General features: G+C 37.4%; 1 protein-coding gene across 4 annotated transcripts in view; it reads left to right on the top strand.

The window, feature by feature from the left end:
- The window catches only part of C4BPA (complement component 4 binding protein alpha), a 44059-nt gene extending 27807 nt beyond the window's left edge, over positions 1 to 16252 (top strand). For 3 of the 4 annotated variants that reach the window (XM_072647977.1, XM_072647978.1, XM_072647979.1), the window contains 4 exons: positions 8057 to 8230; positions 13124 to 13288; positions 14016 to 14191; positions 15869 to 16252. In XM_072647977.1, coding sequence (XP_072504078.1) covers positions 8057 to 8230; positions 13124 to 13288; positions 14016 to 14191; positions 15869 to 16093 — 740 coding nt within the window. In that variant the 3' untranslated portion in view covers positions 16094 to 16252. The remainder of the gene's footprint in view (positions 1 to 8056; positions 8231 to 13123; positions 13289 to 14015; positions 14192 to 15868) is intronic. The other variant, XM_072647980.1, reaches the window with a different exon arrangement.
- Positions 16253 to 21972: the final 5720 nt, after the last annotated feature.

Here is a 21972-nt window from a genome sequence, read left to right as displayed (position 1 = left end):
TCTTTGGCCACTTAGGTTGGTCTATTTTTAAAGGTGTTATTTTCTTCAGCATTTTTAGGGTCTCTGTTAATAAGCTGTTGACTCACTTTTCATGATTTTCTTCCATCACTCTCATTTCTCTTCCCAATTTTTCTTCCACCTCTCTTACTTAATTTTCAAAATCCTTTCTGAGCTCTTCCACAGACTGCGACCATTGCATATTTTTTGGAGGTTTTGGATGTAGAAGCCTTGACTTTGATGTCTTCCTCTGATGGTATGCTTTGTTCTTCCTCATTCAAAAGGATGGAAGAAAATACCTTTTCACCAAGAAAGCAACCTTCTATAGTCTTACTTTTTTCCCTTTTGGGGGCATTTTCCCAGTCAGTTACTTGACTTTTGAGTCCTTTGTCAAGTGGAGGGTATACTCTAGGGACCTGTAAGTTCTAAGCTCCACCAAGCTGGCACAATCAAAGGAGAGGAGTTTACTCTTCTCCTGGCCTGTGCTCTGGTCTGGGAGCAACCACAAACTTTTTTGCCCAGGGTCTTCTCCAAAGCCTCCACCAGCTCCACCACACTAGCACTCCTCCTCACCCAAGGACCACTACTCAGAACTGAGACTCAGATCTGCCACTCAATTCCCCCATGGTCTTTAGGCTGAGGGCTCCAAAAATGGACACTGCTGCTGCAGTGACTGCCACTGCCCTGGGGCCAGGGCTTGAACTGGACCCATGCCCTCCTCTCACCCAGGGGAAAGAGCTTTCTCACTGGCCTTTGAAGCTGTCTTTTGCATTTATGGGTTGAGAAATCTGAGAATTATGGGTTGAGAAATCCCTGAAGCCTGCTTCAGTCCTATCTGTGCCTTGTAGTGTGGCCAAGGCTGGGCTGCACTCCACTCTGCTCTGAGCCTGGTGTGAAAGGCCCTTCTTGTTGGTCCTCCAGGCTGTCTTGGGCTGGAAATCTCTTTCACTCTGTCTTTTTGTGACTTCTGCTGCTCTAGAATTTGTTTAGAGGCATTTTTTAGAGGTATTTTATGGGCTATGAGGATAGAGCTAGAGCAGGTCCATCCTTCTACTCTGCCTTCTTGGCTCTGTCCCTGCATTATCCATATATCTAACAGGTAAAAATTTCCATACCCTCCTAATTTGCTTTCAATATTGCCATTTATGTTTAAATCATATACTCATTTTGGCCTTATCTTGGCACATCATATGAGATGTTGGTTTATGCCTAGTTTCTGCCAGACTACTTGCCAGTTTTACCAGCAGTTTTTGTCAAACAGTGAGTTCTTGTCACCAAAGTTTGGATCTTTAGTTTATCAAATACTAGATTACCATAGTCATTTACTACTGTTTATCATGTACCTAATCTATTCCACTGATTTACCACTCAGTTTCTTTTTCAATCTAGAATGCTTTGATGACTGCTATTTGTAATATTTTGAAACCTAGTACTACTAGACTGCCTTCCTTCACATTTTTTGATTCCCTTGATATTCTTGACCTTTTTTTCTTCCAGATGAATTTTTAAATTACTTTACCTAGCTGTATAAAATAATTCTTAAATAGTTTGATTGCTATGGCACTGAATAAATTAATTTAGGTAGAAGTGTCATTTTTATTATTTTGACTCAGCCTATTCATGAGCAATTTATATTTCTCCAATTGTTTAGGTCTGTCTTTTGTGTGCAGTGTTTTGTAGTTGTGTTCATTTAGTTCCTGGGTTTGTCTTGGCTGACAGATTCACAAGTATTTCATATTGTTCCCAGTTACATGGGATTTACATGGAATTTCTCTATATACTACTGAGAAAAGGATATACTCTATTCTAATCCCATTAAATTATCTCTGGAGAGCTAACATATCTAAGTTTTTCTAAAATTCTATTCATCTCATTTTTTAAAAAATTCTTTTCTTTTTAATTTTTGAATTCCATATTCTCTTCCTCCCTTCCATCACTTTCCCACCCACTGAGAAAGCAAATAATATTATATCAATTATACATGTGAAATCATGCAAAATCTATTTTCATATTAGCCATAGCATACAAAAAGCTAAAAGCAGGAATATTATACTTCAATTCACACTCAGAATTCATCAGTTCTCTCTCTGGAGGTGGATAGTATTTTTTCATCATGAGTCCTTTGGAACTATCTTAGATCACCGTGTTGATCTTTGTGTTGATCATCATTACAACATTGCTTTTACTGTGGATAAAGAATTTCTAGTTTTTCACCTTGCATCAGTTCATATAGGTCTTGCCATGTTTTTTTCTGACAGCATTCCCTTCTTATAACACAATAATACTCCATCACAGTCATATGCCAAAACTTGTCCGGCTATTCCTTAATTGATAAGCATCTCCTCAATTTCCAATTCTTTGCCACCACAGAAATGGTGGCTATAAATATTTTTGTACATGTCAGTCCTTTTCCTTTCTCTTTGATCTCTTTGGGATACAGACCTAGGAGTGGTATTGTTGGATCAAAGGGTATGCGCAGTTTTACAGGCCTTTGGACATAGTTGCAGATTGCATTCCAGAATCATTCGGCCACTTCACAACTCTACCAACAGATCATTAATGTACCTGGCTATTTGCAATATTTTTCTCCTTGAGCTGGGAACTCTGAACTTTGGTTATAATATTTCTGGGAATTTTAATTTTGGGATCTCTTTCAGGAGGTGGTACATTCTTGCCATTTCTATTTTACCCTCTTTATTCGATATCGTGACATTGCTGAATCAAAGAGCACGGTAATTTCCAAATTTATTTCCAGAATGGCTAGACCAATTAATTCAATAGCTTCATCAACAGTGAAACAGTAATATGCCTATCATCTCATTGCCTCTCCAACAATTGTCATTTTTAACCGTAATTTATCAGTCTGAAAGGTGTAAAGTAAAATCTCAGAGTTATTTTAATTTATATTTCTCTATCACTGGTTTAGTATTCTCTCTGTGTGTATGTGTGTGTGTGTGTGTGTGTGTATATATGTATTATATATGTATATATTTTTAAATATAACTTAATCATTTGATTTCTTTTTTTGAGAACTGCCTGATTATATCTTTTAACCTTATCTATAAGAAAATTGCTCTGGTCCTATTTATATATTGTAATCAGTTCCTTTTTCATCTTGGCTACCAGACCTTTATCAGAGTAGCTTGCAACAATGACGTTTTATGAGTTAACTCTTTCCTTTTTCATTTTAAGTGCACTGGTTCTGCTTGAATCAAAACTTTTAAATTTTCTATAAGCTTTAATTGCTCATTTTCTTTTGTGATTTTCTCTATCCCATATTTGATAATGAATTCTTCTCCTGTTCATAGTTATAAAACACATTTCCTTCCTTACTCTTAAAAGATGTATCCATGTGGTGCTTGTTGTGGTATATAATGTGAAAAGTTGATCTAAATCTAATTTCTGCTACAATGCATTCCATTTTCCCAACAGTTCTTGTCACATCAAAAGCCTTTGCCTCAGTCTTTAAATTTAACACTATATTACTACGTTGCTTTCCTCATGGATATTTTTTACCTACTCCATTCTACTGATAGACTTTTTAATTTTTTTTAACTTATACCAAATGGTTTCAATAATTACTGATTTTTGTATAGTTTGAGATCTGGGACTATTAAACATCTTCCTACTTTTTCTTCATTATTCCTCTTCAGATTCTTGACCTTTTCTTCCTTCAGATTAATTTTGCTATTGTTTTATTCTAGGTAAATACAGCAGTTTTTGGCAGTTTGATACAATACTGTGTTACTCAATTACCTTTTTATTATATCATACTTATTATGCACACATGAACTAATTATAGACAATATTTCTTCAATTATTTATCAAGTAACACTTTCTTAGTAATTTGTCTTCCAGTTTCTCAAATTGAGTTCCATTGTTTTTGTTTCTCCTTTGTATGGTCTCTTCCAATGACCTACCATCTCCCCCCCCCCCCTTTTTTTTTTTTTTTTTTTTGCAAATACCAGATTTTATGTGTGTTTCATGTAAGCAATCAATTGTGGTGTTTTGAGTTCTTATTCAATTTTCACTCTTTTTTTTTTGGTTCTATTGGATGGTTTAATCCTTTCACATTTAGAGTTGTGAGAATTAGGTTTGTATTTTTCTCCATTTGTCTCTAATTTTTTTCAAATTATGATTTTTCCCCCTCTTCCTCTATAAAGACAGTACTCTCTCTCTCTTCGGTTATTTTAGCATAATCTATTTTAAGGCAACCATATTTCTATATGTTTTTTTCTTTCATACTCAAGCTTCCCTGCCCTTTGCTATTTTTTACCTCTTTCCCTAGTTGGAGTTTTGGTTCCTTTTTCTTTCTTCCTTTGATTTAGTTATCTAATCTTTTTTCTCCCAGTTAAGTAGTCAAGAAGAATTCCCCTTCTTTTTCTCCCCCTCAACATGTTTTTATTTGTTTTCAGTTTGTATTTTCTGTGCCTTTTTCTCAAGGGGATTTTCTTTCTTCTTTCCCTCCATTATTCATCTAACTTTTCTGTTTATCCTAGACATTTTCCCCATGATTCATGGCCCTTATACTGGTTGGTTCTTTTGCCTTGTCTCTTCTTCCCTTTATGTACTCAACCATTCTGCAATTTACTGCCACTAAAAACATTGATTTCTATAGATGGGATGTTGTGAGGCTTACTCCATGGTATTTGTGTTTGAACTTGTCTTTTCACTGGGATTTCCACACATACTTTTAGAAAGAAATTTCATAATTATCTCTCTGTTATCTTTTATTATACTATTGATCATGGTAAATATTTATAAATTCCTGCATTTCTTTTGTCTAGGGTATTTAAAAAGCAGATGGTTTGTTCAGGGCTAGGCAGGTAGGTGCCACACTTGATAGAACACTGGAATCAGGAAGACTTCAATTCAAATCTACCCTCAGATATTTATTAGCTTTGTGATCCTAGATAAGTCACTTAACCTCTGTTTCCCTAGTTTCCTCAACTCTCCAAAGGCTTGGTGAAAAAAGAGAATGTGTCTGACTTCAGAGATGGGCCTCTTCTAAATAGTTTCTATTTTATTGCCTTGTTGATCTTGCTCACCCATTTTTTTTTTCCTGATGTGCCTCACTTATAAATACCAGTTCCTACAGGTAACAGCAAGGACAGAAGTATCACCTCATGGCAGAAATTTTCTATTAACCTTACTGTGCAGGCCATTATCCATGGCCTTTACCATATTCATTCTGCCTCTCTCTTCCTCAACTATAAAATGAAGATAATAATAATACATATTTCTTAGGGTTGTTATAAGGATGAAATGAGATACTATTTGCAAAGTATTTAGCACAGTGCCTGGCCAACAGTAGGCACTTAATAAATGCCTCTTTCCTTCCTTCCTTAATTGTAGGAATACTTTAAACATCCTCTTTGTATTGAATGTTCATTTTTTTCACCAATGTTTAGTTTGTTTTTTCACTAATGTTTCAAGTTGGTCACCTTGGGTTTCATCTACAGCACCTTTGCTCTTTGGAATGCATTCTTCCATTCTCTCTTGAAGCTTGTTCTGGGTACAGAATAGTCAGTTTTTTGTTATTTGAATTTCTATTATATTGTCAGTCTTTCTCTTGGTAGCTTGCAGAATTTGTTGTTTGTCATTGTAATTTTTCAGTTCAACTAGTGTGTGTTTGCTGCATGGGAATATTTTTTCCTTGGAGGCAACTGGTAGATTCCTTCAATTAGAACTTTATTTTCTGTTTTCAGAAGTTTCACGCACTTTTCTTGTATTCTTTCTGGCATTACAGTTTCCAGATGTTTTAACTTCTCACATTCTTCAAGGAGACCTATAATGCTTACTTTGACTCTATGCATCCTGTCTTTGATATCAACATGTTTTACTTGTATGGACAACATGTTTGCTTTTAATGTCATTCTTTTTGCTTCTCTTCTTCCAACTTATCCTTCACTCCAATGTATTTGTATTTTCAACCAGTTCTAATTTTTGTTCCTTTGGTGAGGTTTGCCACTATGGGTTCAAGTATTTCTATTCTACTGATTATTTCTGCTCTGCAGGTCATCAATTCTCCTTCTACATTTCTTAGTTTCTCTTTTAAATGATTAAGGAACGTCTTGCTGTGTTTCTATGCTCTTTTGGTTCTCTACAGAGTCCTTGTTCTCATTAGGGGTTGATTCATTTCCTTTGTCTTGCAATATTTATTCAAAGATGTCTGGAATCTTTTACCTAATCTAGAGGCCATATTCCCTTTGATTATTAACATCTTCCCTATTGGTTTATCCACTATTGCTCAATGTCTTCAACTGAGTTTTCATCTACCTAACATCTCTGATAATTTCAATCTTTTCCCCTTTTATTCTCCTATTGCTTACTTGCTGCCTCTTCCCCTTTTGCTTGTGATTTTCTTGGGGCCTGGACCTCAAAGTTGTCTCAGTCTCCTCCAAAACCAAAGAATTCACATTTCAATGGCTTCAGTCTCTGCCCCAAGTCAGTCAGTCAATAAACATTTATTAAGTGTCAATCACTGTGCTACATCCTAGAGATGCAAATAAAGGCAAAAGAGAGTCTCCTTCCCTCAAAGAGCTTACAGTCTTATGAGGGAAACAACATGTTAAAAAACTATGTAGAAACAAACCATCTGCAAGCTAGACCCATTATAATTAACAGTGGGAAGGTTATTAGGAACTAAAAATGAAGAAGGATTCACAAAGTCTTCATGTCAAAGTTAGGGTTTTAGAGGGAACTTGAAGGAAATCAAGGAAGTCAGATGACTTTTAGAGGAACAGAACTGACCCCAGATGGATTCCAGTCCACTTTCCCTGAGGCTTAGTGGAATATGTACAGTAGTACATACTACAAATGCTGGAGCCCCGCCCCAGTGACCTCTGTTCCTTAGTTCTTTAGCTGAATGCTGTTCCAGAACAAAGCACTGCCATACTGAAGTCCCAGTCAGAGCCACTTTCTAGGGCTCCAGCAGGTGGCAGAGGAGAGAATTTAATCCCATTGTAAGCCCATGGGTCATCTTGTGGGGTCCTGCCAGAGTATGGCGACAAGGGGGGAGAGAGTGCTGAGCCTTCTCTGCTGTTAGGTCATTGGGTTTTTACCCCTTTGGGGTTCTAGGTGTCTTATTTATCTTTTCCGTAGAATTCATACATTTGAGAGGTTTGAGAGATTGCAGGGATTAGAAAAAAGTGTCGTCTTCCATCTTGTTGGTCACATGATCCAGAATTGTCCTTTAAGCCTAATGTAGTTTCACTACTTGTGTCTTTTAATCATGTCTATTTTTCCTGTTGCCTTGTTTGAAATCATCATTCTTCCACCTGTTTTTTTTTTTAGTTCACCTGAAGCATAATAAATTTTTTTTAGTCTTTTATTTTAACTGTGAGAACATTTATGTTTCAAGTAAGTTTCTTTTTTACAAACAACATATTATTGGCTTCTGTTTTAATTCCTTCAAGTCCTCAGGAAACTAAGGCTGAAATTAGGGACATGTGGAAGTGCTGTCTTTGCCTACATGCCTTCCAAAGCCTGCTTCTCTACAAATGTCTTGAGTCAGTCTCCAAGAGACTCTGGAACCATACATGTCCTCTCAAAACTGGAATGAAGAGCCTATGAAGTTTTCAAACCAACTCCAGAAAGGCACAAGCAAAAAGTCATCATTACTCCCCATCAATTCCAGGTCTTATGCAAAATGCTTCAGGCTTGACTGGAAACTCAGGTTACACAAAAAAGTAGAATAATTATGACTTTCTTTATAATACCTACAAAGAGACAGATGAAATTGAAGCTACCAAATTTGCCTGATAAATAAAAGATTTTAACCCAGACACACTTAATATAACACTTTGTTACTGAGATTTCCAATAGGAAAATGAAAACAGATGGACATGCTTGTATTAGATAGAATCCTCCAGCAAATAAAAGGCACACTTGGAGAAGAATTCAAATGTCTCTTTGAAATGTAGGTGGTGGTTTTTTGTTTGTTTTTGTTTTTGTAAAGTGGAACCCTGATCCCCAACCCTTGAAATATCTTTACAATTTCTTTATTTTCTAATTTAAATCTAGGTGCCTTCTTAATTTCAATAAATCTTTTTCTCAGAGATATGTTGCCCATCACCAGTGACTGATGAAAAAAACCTACACTTCAACAATGACTGCCAATATACAGAAGGAGATAATTATATAGTTTATTGTAAAAGTTACCATAGGCGGAGTATATGCCAACGAGATGGCAGATGGAAACCTGAAATATCCCCGTGTCAAAATGATTATGGTAACCATAATTGCTTTCTAAGTCATAACATATTGCTAGCTCAGTCACATTATTTAGATTTTATTAATTTCCTCATGATCAAAGTGATATTGGAACACTTTTTCTACACAGGAAAAGAGGGAAAGCTTCTTGATGATGAAAAGAGTTTGTTTGACATAGAACATATGGAGAATCACATTAAGTTTGGGGCACCATATATTAGGAAATACATTTTTAAACTGCAGTACATCCAGATGAAATCAAGGAAGGATGTGAGAAAACTGGAAAGTATACCGTTTGAGAATTGACTAAAGGTTGGGAGTTTGTCTTTATACTGGAAAAGAAAAGATTTCAGGGTTTGCTTTCAAAGTATTTGAAGAAATGTTTGTTACATGGAAAACTGGGCTGATTTCTCTTGGCAGAAACAGGAACAATGGGTGGAATTTTCTGAAAGGGTGATTTTGGCTGGCTATAAAGAAAAACTTCCTAGCAATTTAAATGTCCAAAACTGGGATGAACTGTTTTGTTCTCCAGCATTGAATGTCTTCAGATTTATTGTTATCTTCTGTAATTCCATTAACAAAACCTTTTGTGATTCTCTCTTTGTGCCTCCTAAACTCAATGTCATCCCTCAGACCTTCAATCTCTCTACCCCTCTGCATTTTCTCAGGCATTACCCTTGTTCTGACTTGACTTTCCTTCCTCTTCAACCTTCAGTCTATAGTTGGCAATTCAACACTACATTCCTCTGCTCTTGAATCACTTGACCATTCATCCTATTGCCATTCGTTCCTGGCCAAACTTCAGCCCCAAGTTATTCCCGTTGTTTGACTCCTCCACATATCATGCGCTAGCTGAACAGAGCTAAGAACATAACTCCTGTTGACTAGATAAATTACAAACTCATGTCATCCAATTTCAACTGGGCTCATGCTGCAGCCAGGCTTTGATTCCCTGTCTCTCTCTGTAAGGAAACTTGTCTTAATCTTTTTTCTTCAAGTTTCTACTTCTCTTTTTTCTCAGCTGAGAGCCTTACTTCTTTACCGAGAACATTAAGAATATTCAGTGTGAGCTCTCTCTTCTTCCTCTTTCAAATCAAAACCCCTTTCCATAATCCTCAGTTCTATCTTCCTCCACCCCAGTCTTTGACAATATCGTGGCCTTTCTTCTTGCCAAGCCAACCCTTATGCAAGTTTCCTTGATTCTATTTCCTCTTACTTTCTCCAGAAGACCACAACCTCAACCTTCCTGCCCACTTCAATCTCTAATCTTCAAGCTTTCCTAACCTACTGGTTCCTGTCCTCATGCCTTAAAAATGAAGGTGTCTCCTTCATCCCTTAAATCCCTATCATTCTATATCTTTCCTCCACTTCTCAACCCTCTAGGAAAGGCTGTCTGCACTTTCTTCCCTCTCTACCTTTCCTTTCACTTCACAACCCTTTTTCAATCTAGTTTCTGCCTACATTAGTCAACTGAAATTGCTCTCTCCAAAGTTACCATTGATTTCTTAATAAACAAATCTGATTGTCTCTTTTCAGTCTTCATCCTTACTGACCTATCTGCTACATTTGGGACAGCTGGCCAACCTCTCCTCCTGCATTGTTTCTCTTCTCCAGGCTTTCCTGATTCTCCCTTTGGCCCCCTACCTGCCTGACCACTTTCTCAGTCTTCTTTGCTGTTTCTTCATTCACATCATATCCTCTGTTCCCCAAGGCTCGGATCTACAGCTTCTGGTATCTCTCTACATCTTTTCTTTTGGTAACATCATCAGATCCCATGGGCTGATTGCCATCTCTATGCTGTTGGTTCTCATTCATATATCCAACTATAGTCATTGTCCTGAGCTTCAGTCCGTCATCACCAATTAACTATTGCACATTATAGTAAATGTTTAGTTAAATTTTATATTTTTCTAATCAATAAACATTTCTTTCCTCTGCACTGTGCTCCCCCATTTCACTCCCTCCATACACAGTTGCAAAAAAGGGGAGAGCTTATAATAAATATGCAAGACTAATTGCATGCAAGACTAATTCCCTATTGTTCATTTCAAATCCCAGAGACATTTCAAACTTTACATATTCAAAACAGAACTTGTTATCTTGCCACCAGACTCACCCCCTTCTGAATGTCCCTATTTCTATTGAAAGTTTTTCCAGCATCCCAGTTTTGCAACAGAAAGGAAGAAAATAATGAATTATTAAGCACCTATTATGTGTGACACTCTACATTAGATGATTTACAAATATTATCTCATTTGATCCTCATAACAATTGGGGGAGGGCAAGTGGATGCTATTATTAAGTCTCTTTTACCATTGAGGAAACTGAGACAGATAGAGGTTCAATGCCTTGTCCCAGTCACACAGAAAGTAAGAGTCTGAGGTTCCATTTGAACTGAGGTCTTCCTGATGGCAGGCCCAGTACTCTATTGACTGTGCTATGTAGTTTCATATCATTGTGTATGCCTCACTCTCCCTCAAGCAGCACATCCATTCAGCTGCCAAATCTTATTTCCACTTTCACAGAATTTTTTACACCTATCACTTTTCACCATTCACCTACTTTATATTTACACAGCTCACTTAAGCCTTTCGTTGTTCCTCCTACAGATGCTGACAAGTACTTCTTAATTGGTACTGTGCTAGACATCAGGATTAAAAATACAAAAGCTCCACAGTCCCTGCCCTCAAGGAGCTAGCTCGCATTCTATTAGGGAAGGCAACAGCCACATGTGTGTAGGTAGATATGAGATGTATATTAACATATATAATTACATGTTTGTAAATAAAATGGAAGCTAAGCTTGATGGAGGGTCATATTATCTAGGAAGTGGCAGAGGTAAAATTCAAACTCAGATCTTCTGACCTTCCTGTCTGTTATTCTGCTACTAATCTGACTGAATCATAGACAGGTCTATGAAAATGGTCCTGGATTGCTGAGGGTTTTAAACCTCTTTGACTTTCAATACCTTTATGACTTAGGGACCTCTTTCCCACAGAACCAAGGAAGAAATCTTTAGTATTTCAGTTGGTATTAAAGATGCTACAATTATCAAAGTCCTAACGTTACTGAAATCCCTCATTAAAGGCTATGTGATGGTTTCCCCCCATACCACCACCCCACCCACACACATATAATGTTTTTTAAGTGGGCATGTAAACCTTTGGTTTTCATGAACATTTTTTCCCAAGAGCTCCATTCCAAAGAATTAAAGTAAAAATGCATTCTTGTAGGATAGGAATGCATGCTTAGAGTATTCAAATTTACTCAAAGTCTTCTTACATATTTGTTCTTACATTCAATATTAATGTCTACCAAGGATAAGTGAGGTGTAGCATCACAGTCCTATGCTTGATAATACTTGTGTGACTGTGGGAAAGTCATTGACATTCTCTGGTCTTCAATTTCCTCATCTGTAACAAGGGGGAAAGAGGATAGGTGGACTAGATAGCCTCTACAGTCCCTTGCAGCTTTAGAAATATGGTCCTATCATTTATCACTCAGCATCAAAGAATGACATTTTGAAAGCTGGAAAGGAGCAGAGCCGCATCCAATCTATCCCATTCACAAAAGGAATCCCATTACAAAATAGCTGACAAGTGGTCATCCAGGCTCACATATGGGAATCCCACTTCATTTTGAGGTATCTAATTCCACTCTTGGACAACTTGAATTGCTGGGAAGATTTTCCTGACACCAAGCCTAAATTTGTCCATCAGTAACTCCCACCCTTTCATCCAGTTCTACCTTTAGGGACCAAGCAGAACATATCTAATCCTTCTTCTAAATGACAGTGTTAAGATTCCAGGCCTTTCAGCTTTAGGCATCCTAAAGTCCTGTGCCTTGGTGGGAAGTAGAAAGATGTCAGTGACCTTCTGAAGTTTTCCTAAAAAGTGCTATAAAAGGCATTGGGGTGAGAGAAGAAGGAAGACTGTATTTTTGTCACATCAAGCTCTCTCCAAACTTGCAAGTATTTATGATGGAATTATTATGTGTAAAGTAAGAGGCACTATGGCTTGGTGCAGGGTTTTTTGATGCTTGTAATTTTGTAAATGCCTTGCAACAATAGCAAAAATGTATTTCACACTCACAGGTTAATTTAATATACCAGTATATTTAATTTAATTTTAACATATTATATTTATTATGTAATCATATTATAGTCATTAATATGCTAATTTATCCTTAAATACACTGTTAATATATTTATACATACTTTTAATATACTTAATTTAAAATACTTAAAGCATCATTGAAGAATTTTTAGTTCAAATCCCTTAGACCACTGTCAAAAACTCCCAAGGGGTTTATAGACTGCTAAATGTGAGTTCCTGGCATTGTGGTTACAGCCAGAAGGTCCTGGGTTAAAGTCCCACCCATGGTACATATTAGTAGTATGGCCACAAGCAAGTTCTTTAATTTCCTGGTGTGCCAGGAAACCAAGACCCTAAATTACAGAAGAGTAGCTGATGTATTCTTTCCACAATAGAAGTTCCCCCAGGGTATGACAAGCTTCTTGCTCCCCTCCCACCTCTCCATTAATATTCAGGGCATTGTGATATTGCAGCAGCAACAATAAATAGCTCTGCCTTCCAAGAGTTTATATTGCACTGGGAGGATACATGTAAACCAAGGAAGAAGATAATATTAGCACCTCAGGCAATCCAGAAAGACTTCCCTAATCAATCCTTATCCTTCTGCAGCCTTAATCTGGGAATGATGTAGGAGGATGCCACTGCAATGGGGAGTCAAGCCAAGTGATCCTATTGGAGACCTTGCTGAAAGGAAAGGATCAAGACCTTTCCTAGATCCTCTGGCTCTTATTCTTGTCAGTGATGAGTAGAAAAGTCCATAAGTTTTCTTAACTGACATCATTCTCAGTCTTCCACTTCTCACTTTCATGTCATCCTAGACTGCAGATCACCTAAGACCATCGCAAATGGGAACTATAAAATAAGTAATGGACTTTTTGAGGTTGGTGTGGAATATTCATGCCATGATGGATATGTCCTGATTGGAGAGGCAAAAATTACCTGCGGGTATTCAGGATGGTCACATGCTTTCCCTCACTGTCAAGGTAATTCCAGCCTTATTTAATAAAAAGGAGGAACCAAGAAGGATCTTGTAATAGAGTTACTTCACCTCTCACAGTGTCCTTTGGGGATGTGACAGGATTGGCAAAGGTATTGTCAGGAGCAGGTGGAATAAGGCAGCTCCTGATTTAATATAAAATTTCTAAGAAGTATCAGATATTTGCCTCAAAGTCACATGTGGGGCCACTACTATATGATAAGATATATAATATCACGTGTAATGCGTACTGTTTTTTTACGATTCATCCTTTATTAGGTAGTGAAGGACAATAAATGTTTGCAGGTTAAATTTAAGAGTAACCATTTGAACCAAAACCATTCCTCAAAGTAGAGTCAAGAGAGATTCAGATGCTGCAGAGGGTTTGCACATAATATATGTTACATGCTATATTAGATATAAATATAAAACTACATGTGCCTATATATATAGACACATATATCTTTATTTGCTTTTGTTAGCTGTAATCAGAGAACCCTATCTAGTAGGCAGGTTAGTTTCCATTTAGTGAAAGGAAAATGAGAGAAAGGAAAGGGAAATGAGCTGCCAAAAGTCATTTAGAATTCAAGCTGATGAAGGGAGGTGAGATAGAAAAAATGCTAGTCTTCAAGGATACTTTAGGCGTTATATTTCTTTTCACTTTCATTACTTCATCTTATCATTCCTCTCATCTGAGAAATACAAACTGGTCAGCGAAGGTGTTTTTGTTATAGCTCTTTGTCCAAAACTGGAGATACCAAATGGACAAATGTCTTCAGAGAAGATTTGGTACCGAAGCGATGAAAATGCCCAAGTCCAGTGTTCCCCTGGCTATTATCTGGTTGGTCCTCAAATAATCACTTGCTCAGAGAACAGATCTTGGATCCCAGAGGTGCCCAAGTGTGAATGGGTAAGTAATGCCTACGTGGTTAACTTCTACCTCATATTTCCCCCTCCGTGAAATATAGGACAATGGGCAAGGTTGTAAGGTGTGAAAGGCCCCAGGAGAAGTAGTAATATAATGCCCATATCAAGGAAAGCATATGAATCATAACTAAAAAATTATATATCTGTTGACATTAATATCTGAGATGTTTGAAGTCGCAGAAATTACTTCTCTTGTCTTTGAAGCATCTTACTGAGTTGGGAGTAGATAACGTTTTTTTCTATGTGGTGGCTAGAAAGTCTCTCCCTGGGCACGCTGGCACTTCACCAAAACCAGCCCATGGAGCAACAAAAGCCTTTAAAATACCCTAAACTAAGACTACATCTATTATTCTGACTCCTTTTATCTTGTATTAGCTCAGGGTCTATAGTCCAGACAAGGACTCATCTTGAGGGTTTAGAAAATTCTTTGTTATTGCTGATAAATTCCTCGTTATAAACTTGTGTCCCCAAATCTAACTTCAGAGATTTTGGAAGACCACCCTCTTAGGAGCTATTTAGGAGTAGTGGCAAAAGATCAACCTGCTCTGTAAATCCTTTCTTATTAGCATGCAAATGAAGTTAGGGCAAGGACAAAAGCTAGAATGCCAACTACTACTAGGCTTATACCCCCCAAAAAATCAATGAAAGAGAGAAAAGGCCCATACATACAAAAATATTAGTGACAGCTTTTTGTAATTACCCCAAACTGGAATCAAGGGGATTCCCTCCTATTGGGGAATGGATTAAACAACTTGTGGTATATGAAGACAATGAAATTTTATTTTTGCTGTAAAAAAATGACAAAACAGGGAGATTCAGAGGAAATTGGGAATACCTCTATGAACTGATGCCAAGTAAAGTGACCTGAACTAAGGAAACAATTTTACAATGACATTATAAATAAAAATAATTTGAAAGACTTTAGAATGCTTGTCAGTGCAATGGAAAACCATACTTTCAGAGGACTGAAAATGAAGCATATGACTTACCTCCTGCCAAAGAGGTCATAAAATTAAAATGCATAGTGAGACATACACTTGGATCCATAGTGGAAGTATGTTTTGCTGGACTATGCATATTTTTTTACAAGACTTTTCTCATTGTTTTTAACTGTTGGGTTGGGGAGGGGTAGGGGAAGGAAGAGAATAAGGGCTAGCAAAAAAATAAAACTTGAAAAATCAAACAAAAGTTTGGTCAAGCAGGCTAAATCTGAATTCCTGGTTTAATCATGCTGGTAATTTTTGCAGCTACGTATCTGCCAGCTCAAATCTCAGCATTCCTCCTTACAATATACTAAGTGGAAAACTCAGAATCTCAGAAAGTATCATCTAGCTTGTTCCAGGTCCTCACGTGCTTCTCTGCAAGAGGTGGAATGGCTTCAATTTGGGTTGTACAGCTACTTGCACCAATTTCCCTTCTCTCCCCTTGCTGTTGTCCTTAGATCCAGCTTGCATTCTTGTCATTATCTTTGTCAGTTACAGTTATCCATTACTGTGTCTTGGTCCAGTCTTCAAAAGAAATGCTACTCAGATCCAAAGTAACTTCTGGTCCTTCTTGCTCCTCAGGACAGGAAATGTCTTGTCACAGACTTTAAAATAATTTCACACTTTCCTCCAAATGGAACCCTTTCTGAAACCATCTGTTTGTTTCTGTTTTTTAGAAATTCCCTGAAGGTTGTGAGAAAGTTTCAGCAGGCTACAAGCTTATGCAGTGCCTCCCCAATACTGAAGATGTGAAAATGGCTCTGGAGATACATAAACTGACACTGGAGATTGAGTTGTTAGAACTGGATATAAACAAAAAGAGGGATACTAACCAGAGCTGTAACCACCATCATGATCCCCAGAAAATGGAAAAAGATCCACAAACCCATATTCTTGAGTGAAGGTGTTCCATAGGTCCTCATTCATGGCAATAAATGGCTATACTGGAAGAGTTTGCTAATGTGTTTTACACTGTTGAAAATCAGAAATTGATGATAATTTGACTTTTGGTAGACTGACCAGCAAAGCTGGCTACTACAAATAAAACTATTAGAATATAAGATTGCATTTGTTGTCATTAAACTCTCCTCTATTACAAGATGGGAAGTCCCTCCTCAAATCTGTAGAGAATTAAGCCCACTCTTCAATGTTGTTTAAAGGGAGTGGTGTGACATAGTAGATAGAATGTTGGCTGGGAGACCAGGAAGATCTGAATTCACATCCTTCTTTAGACACATACTAGCTATGTGACCCTGGGCTAGCCTCATTTGTGTTGATTACACTGGTAAAAACCACAAATCCAGCCCCTATCCCTCAAGGGTTCTGAGGCTGTAGAAGGGACATGATACACTGACTTGTAACCAGCTCTTGTCCACCCCATACTAAGGATGAGGTAGGCTAGAGAAAGTCACTTATAATTTCATTGTGCTGCTAAATACTGCTTTAGGCTTCCACTTGTAGGTAAACCATGTGATTCTTTCCAGGATTTCCTCAAAAGAACTCTTGGATGGAGGAGTTGGCCACAAGAAATACTAGTAAGAGCAAGAAGAATGGGGGGGGGGGTGTGAAAAGGATAAGGAAATTTACTTGAAAACTTTGTTGTATATTTTAGAAAGAATAGTAAGTTTTTCATAGTGGATTTCCAGTTTTTATTTTAATTGTACTATGTTATGAAAATGCTTGTTTTATTCCAGAAATTTAAAAATATTAACTAATTTTTTTAAATTGAATATATTCATTTTATTTCTTTTTAATGCTCTACAATCACTACCATAAATCTTAGATTCTTTCCTCCCACCTACCTCCCACAACTCCCCTCCCTCCCCAAGACAGCATACAATTCTATATAGGATCTACACATACGTTCCTACTGAATACATTTTCATTATAGTCATGCTCTGTAGAAGAACTAAAATAAATGGGAGAAATCATATAACAAACCAAAACATAATACACACACACACACACTCAAAAGGATCTGCTACATTCTGCAATTGAATTCCATAGTTCTTTCTCTGACTGTGGAAAGCATTTTGCCTTAGAAGACCATTGGGAATTTTTTTTTTTTAATGTCCTTGCATTGCTATGAAGATCCAAGTTTACCAGAAAAAGCTTTCACATACTGTGGTCATTGCTGTGCACAAAGTTCTCCTGGTTCTGCTCCTTTTGCTCAGCATCAGACCATATAAGTCTTTCTAGGCCTCTGTGAAGTCTTCTTGTTCATAATTTCTTATAGTGCAATAGTATTCCATTATATTTATATACCATAATTTATTCAGCCTTTATTCAATTGATGAGCATCCCCTTGATTTCCAGTTTTTGGCTACCAAAAAGAGTTCTGCTATAAATATTTTTGTACATGTGGGACCCTTTCCCATTTTTATGATCTCTTGGGGATACAGTCCTAGAAGTGATATTGCTGAGTCAAAGGGTATGCACATTTTTGTAGCCTTTTGGGCATAGTTCCAAATTGCTCTCCAGAACAGTTGGATGAGCGCACAGCTCAACCAACAATGAATTAGTGTTCTAACTCTCCCAGCAATTTTTTCAAACACTGAGTTCTTATCTCAGAAGCTGGCATCCTCCAGTTTATCAAGCAGTAGAAAGTTATATTCATTGCCCACCGTGTCTTGAGTACCTAGTGTATTCCACTTGTCTACCCTTCTGTTTCTTAGCCAATACCAAGTGTTTTTGATAACTGCTGCTTTATAACACAATTTGAGATCTGATAGAGCTAGGTCACCTTCCCTAGCATTTCTTTCACCAATTCCCTTGATATTCTGGATGAATTTTGATGAGAATCTACTGTTTGATAAACCCAAGGATGCCAGCTTCTGGAATAAAAACTCACTGTCTGACAAAAATTGCACGGAAAACCGGATAACAGTGTGGCAGAAACTAGGTATAGACCGATGCCTGACACGCTACACAAGAATAAAGAACAAAGGGGCACACGATCTAGGTATAAAGATTGATATCATGGACAAACTGGAGAAGCAAGGGATAGTGTATTTATAAGATTATGGAAAAAGGAAGAATTTTTGACTAAAGGAGAGATAGAAAGCATTATGAAGTGCAAGATGGATAATTTTGAGTACATTAAAATGAAAAGTTTTTGCGCAACCCAACCCAATGCAACCAAAATTTGAAGGGATGTAGTAGATTGGGAAAAGAAATTTTATACCTAATCTCGGGGATAAAGGCCTCATTTCTAGAATGTATAGAGAACTGAGTAAAATGTACAACAATACAAGTCATTCCCCAATTGATAAATGGTCAAAGGATATGAACACACAATTTTAAGAGGAAGAAATAAAAACATATCTATAATTAAATGAAAAAAATGCTCTAAATCACTTTTGATTAGAGAGATGCAAAACAAAACAACTCTGAGGTACCACATAACACCAATTAGATTGGCAAACATGACAGAACAGGAAAATGATAAATGTTGGAGAGGATGTGGGAAAATTAATTTTGAAATTGAATTTTTAAAAAACTTTTTAAAGAAAGAACAACAAAGAACATCCTTGCAGGAAATATGAAAAGTGAGTAGGATTGTGTAGTATGCTGCAGAGAAAGCTTGATGTTTGTCTTTTCCGCCATTGTCATGTAATTTTTATTTTTGGTCCAAATGCAATTCTGCCGAAAAAGACAAAGGACTTGAAGACCCTCTTCCCCCTTTACTCAATAGAATCCAATCCTTAACAAAGAAGAACTTCCGTGTAAAAATAAAGAGAAATGATTCCAAGAATTAGAAAGGAATCCTGACGCGTCAGGAGGAAGAGTGTCATCTAGAGGACAAAAGGGAGAAGAGCCACTTAACATTTGGAGCTAAGAATATAAAATCAGTATGAGACTCTTCTTGAAGAAAAAGCAGGAGGAAGCAGCTGCCTGCCCTCCAATCAACCAATAAGCATTTATTAAGTACCTACTATGTACCAGATGAGGCGAAGACAACATTGACACAAGCCCTGTCCTCAAAGAGCTTCCATAATGTTGGTGAAAACAATGTATACATGTGTACCTAGCACAGTGTCTGGAACATAGTAGGAGATTAATAAATGCTTATTGACTGAACAGTTTTGGGTGACAGGCACTATAAGGCACTATATGAATAATAAACCTAGAAAGGTAGGCTTATAGTGAAAGGCTTTGATAGTGTGATTTCACAGGCACCTTCAGATGAAAGAAGAGATAAGTCGTGGTGATTAGTGACTTCCAGGTGAGTGCTATGGAGGCAACCATTAAAATGGAAGGGCAGGGCATTTATGTAGTGCCTACTATGTGCCAGGAACTGTGTTAAACAATTTTTACAAACATTTCATTTTATGTTCACTACAACCCTGCATGATGTTATTATCACACCTATTTCACAGTTAAGAAAACTGAAGCAGACAAAGGTTAAGTGACTTCCCCAGGGTCATTCAGATAATGTTTGAGACCAGATCTGAGCTCAGATCCTCCTGACTCCATGCCTAGCACACTGCCTATTGTGCTACCAACTCAATAATAAGCAATAATTAGTCACCATCCGTGTACCTAAATATTTTTCTAAAACTTGACAAAGATTCCTCAGGTCTTGTCCAGTTGAGTGCCCATCTACTTCTAGTTACTCACGCTGTAACAGATGATACTCTTGGAAGGAATCCAGAAAGCATTACTAAGGACCATGAAGTCTTTGACAAGCAACTGAAGACTTTAGGGGGAAAGGTGATGTTTTTATTTCTGCTGACCAATGAAAAGGACATCAGAAAACAAAGACAGATTTGGGAAGTGAGTAACCGACTAAGAAGATGATGTTAGAAAACGGAATTTGATTGATATAAGAAGACAGAAAATATATACAAGAGCATTTGGAATGGTAGATACCATGGGTAGAATTCTGGATCTGGAGTCAAAAAGATCCTGTAGCTGTGTGACCCTAGGCAACTTACTTAACCTATGTCTTCCTCAGTTTTCTCATCTATAAAATAATGATATTAATAGTTAGTTCTCAGGGTTATTGGATGGACAAAATGAGATAATATTTTAAAAGAATTTTGCCAGAACCTTCCTCAAATTCTCATAACATTTCAAAGTTGTTAATGGAGTATATAGACTGTCTATCAGTTATTCATTCGTTACTCTTACTACATGACTATCTTTTACCAAGCATATGTTTCCTTGATGACATCCCTTACACATTTCTCCTGCTTGTAATTCCTTGTGTGGAATATGCTGGAGACTTTTCACACCTACTCTGTGCCTCTCTGCTGCTCTTTAGGCAACCCTTACCTTCCATTATTCAGCAAGTATGGCATTATATGACTTTAAACTGGGTAGAATCACCAGACGGTGATGAGGAGGAAGGGGGGATATGCTATTGCTTCAAGGAGAAGATTGGTATTACTAAAAAAAATTTTGTAACTTTCCAAAGGTAATTCAGCTCACTCTCTTTCCTTTGTTCTATTCCAAGATAAGCTTACTGGCCATTTACAGTGCCTACCCAAGAGCTATATACTGATGGGTGAGCTCCATAGGTTGTGCTATACATCCAACCACCTAGGATAGCCATGCACTTTCTGTACTGGGAACATATTCTACACCTGTTATTCGCACTAGGAAGCATGTTATGGCAAAGCATATACTCCTTTACATTCTTAAATGCAGTAATATAGCATGGTATTGTTTTTCTGCTTTGCTTTTTTCTGGGGCTTCTCAGGGGAATGAAAACAGTGTAACCATGGAATAACCTAGACACTTAATCAGGACAATTCCTGGGATAATTCAGGCAGACAAACTTCTGTTTCAAGTTTGATGAGGAAATTAATTTAATTCTTGCAAAGATTTTGATTTTAATATTTTTTTTTTTACAGAGAATCAGTGTGATATAATGGATAGGGAGCCATCCTCAAAATCAGGAGGACTTGAATTCAAATCTTGCTCATGACATATATGGGCTCTGTGACCCTGACCAAAGAACTTATCCCTCATTACTTGCTAAGACACTAATTTGGAGAGAAGGTGCCAATTCAAATTGTTATAGAGTAGGGGTTAGCAAAGTATGACCTCTGGATCAAACATAGCACTGAGCTAGGAACGGTTTTTATATTTTAAAATAAAGATAGCTCCCAGGGCCATATAAAACAGGGGACTGGCTTTATTTGGTCACTGATCTCTGGCATAAAGAGTTTTTCCCCTCCAGAGTTCCCCACTGGTTCAATCCTTATGTCCTATATATTTTTGCTATACACACACACACACACACACACACACACACACACACACACACACACACACACACCTCACCTAACAAAAGGGAGGATACTTATTTTGGTTGGGTGGGGAGATTGGCTTAGGGGAGTAAGATAATGGTGCTGTTTCTTTCTGGGTTTATTTTGTGGACCTATCTTTAAAAAATCCGATGACAATTATAAAAGAAAAAGTGCCTACATTTCCCAAGTTACTAATAGCAATCCCTTACCTATGCGTAGAACCTCATTATTTACTGCTAGGGGTCAGTGTTGGTCAGAGCAGCTGCCCACAAAGTCACAGTTATTTTGCCCACAAAACGGAGGAGGTGTGGTAGGGAAACAGGAGAATCTACAACTCTTGTCCCTCAGTTCTAGTGATACCAGTCCTTTGAGAGCTTGGGTTTTCTGTCTTCTACTTGACTTGAATTCAACCAACACTTATTAATCACTCACTAAAAGGCCTGCCTAGAGTACAGATAATGGGCACAATCTGCAGTGCCCCTGCAGCATTGCTTACTTCCGCTGAGGAAAAAGAGAAAGAAAAG

Source organism: Notamacropus eugenii, chromosome 2, assembly GCF_028372415.1.
Source record: "Notamacropus eugenii isolate mMacEug1 chromosome 2, mMacEug1.pri_v2, whole genome shotgun sequence".
NCBI lineage: Eukaryota > Metazoa > Chordata > Mammalia > Diprotodontia > Macropodidae > Notamacropus > Notamacropus eugenii.
The sequence above is the reverse complement of the archived record's forward strand: the minus strand, read 5'-3'. Positions and strand labels throughout refer to the sequence as shown.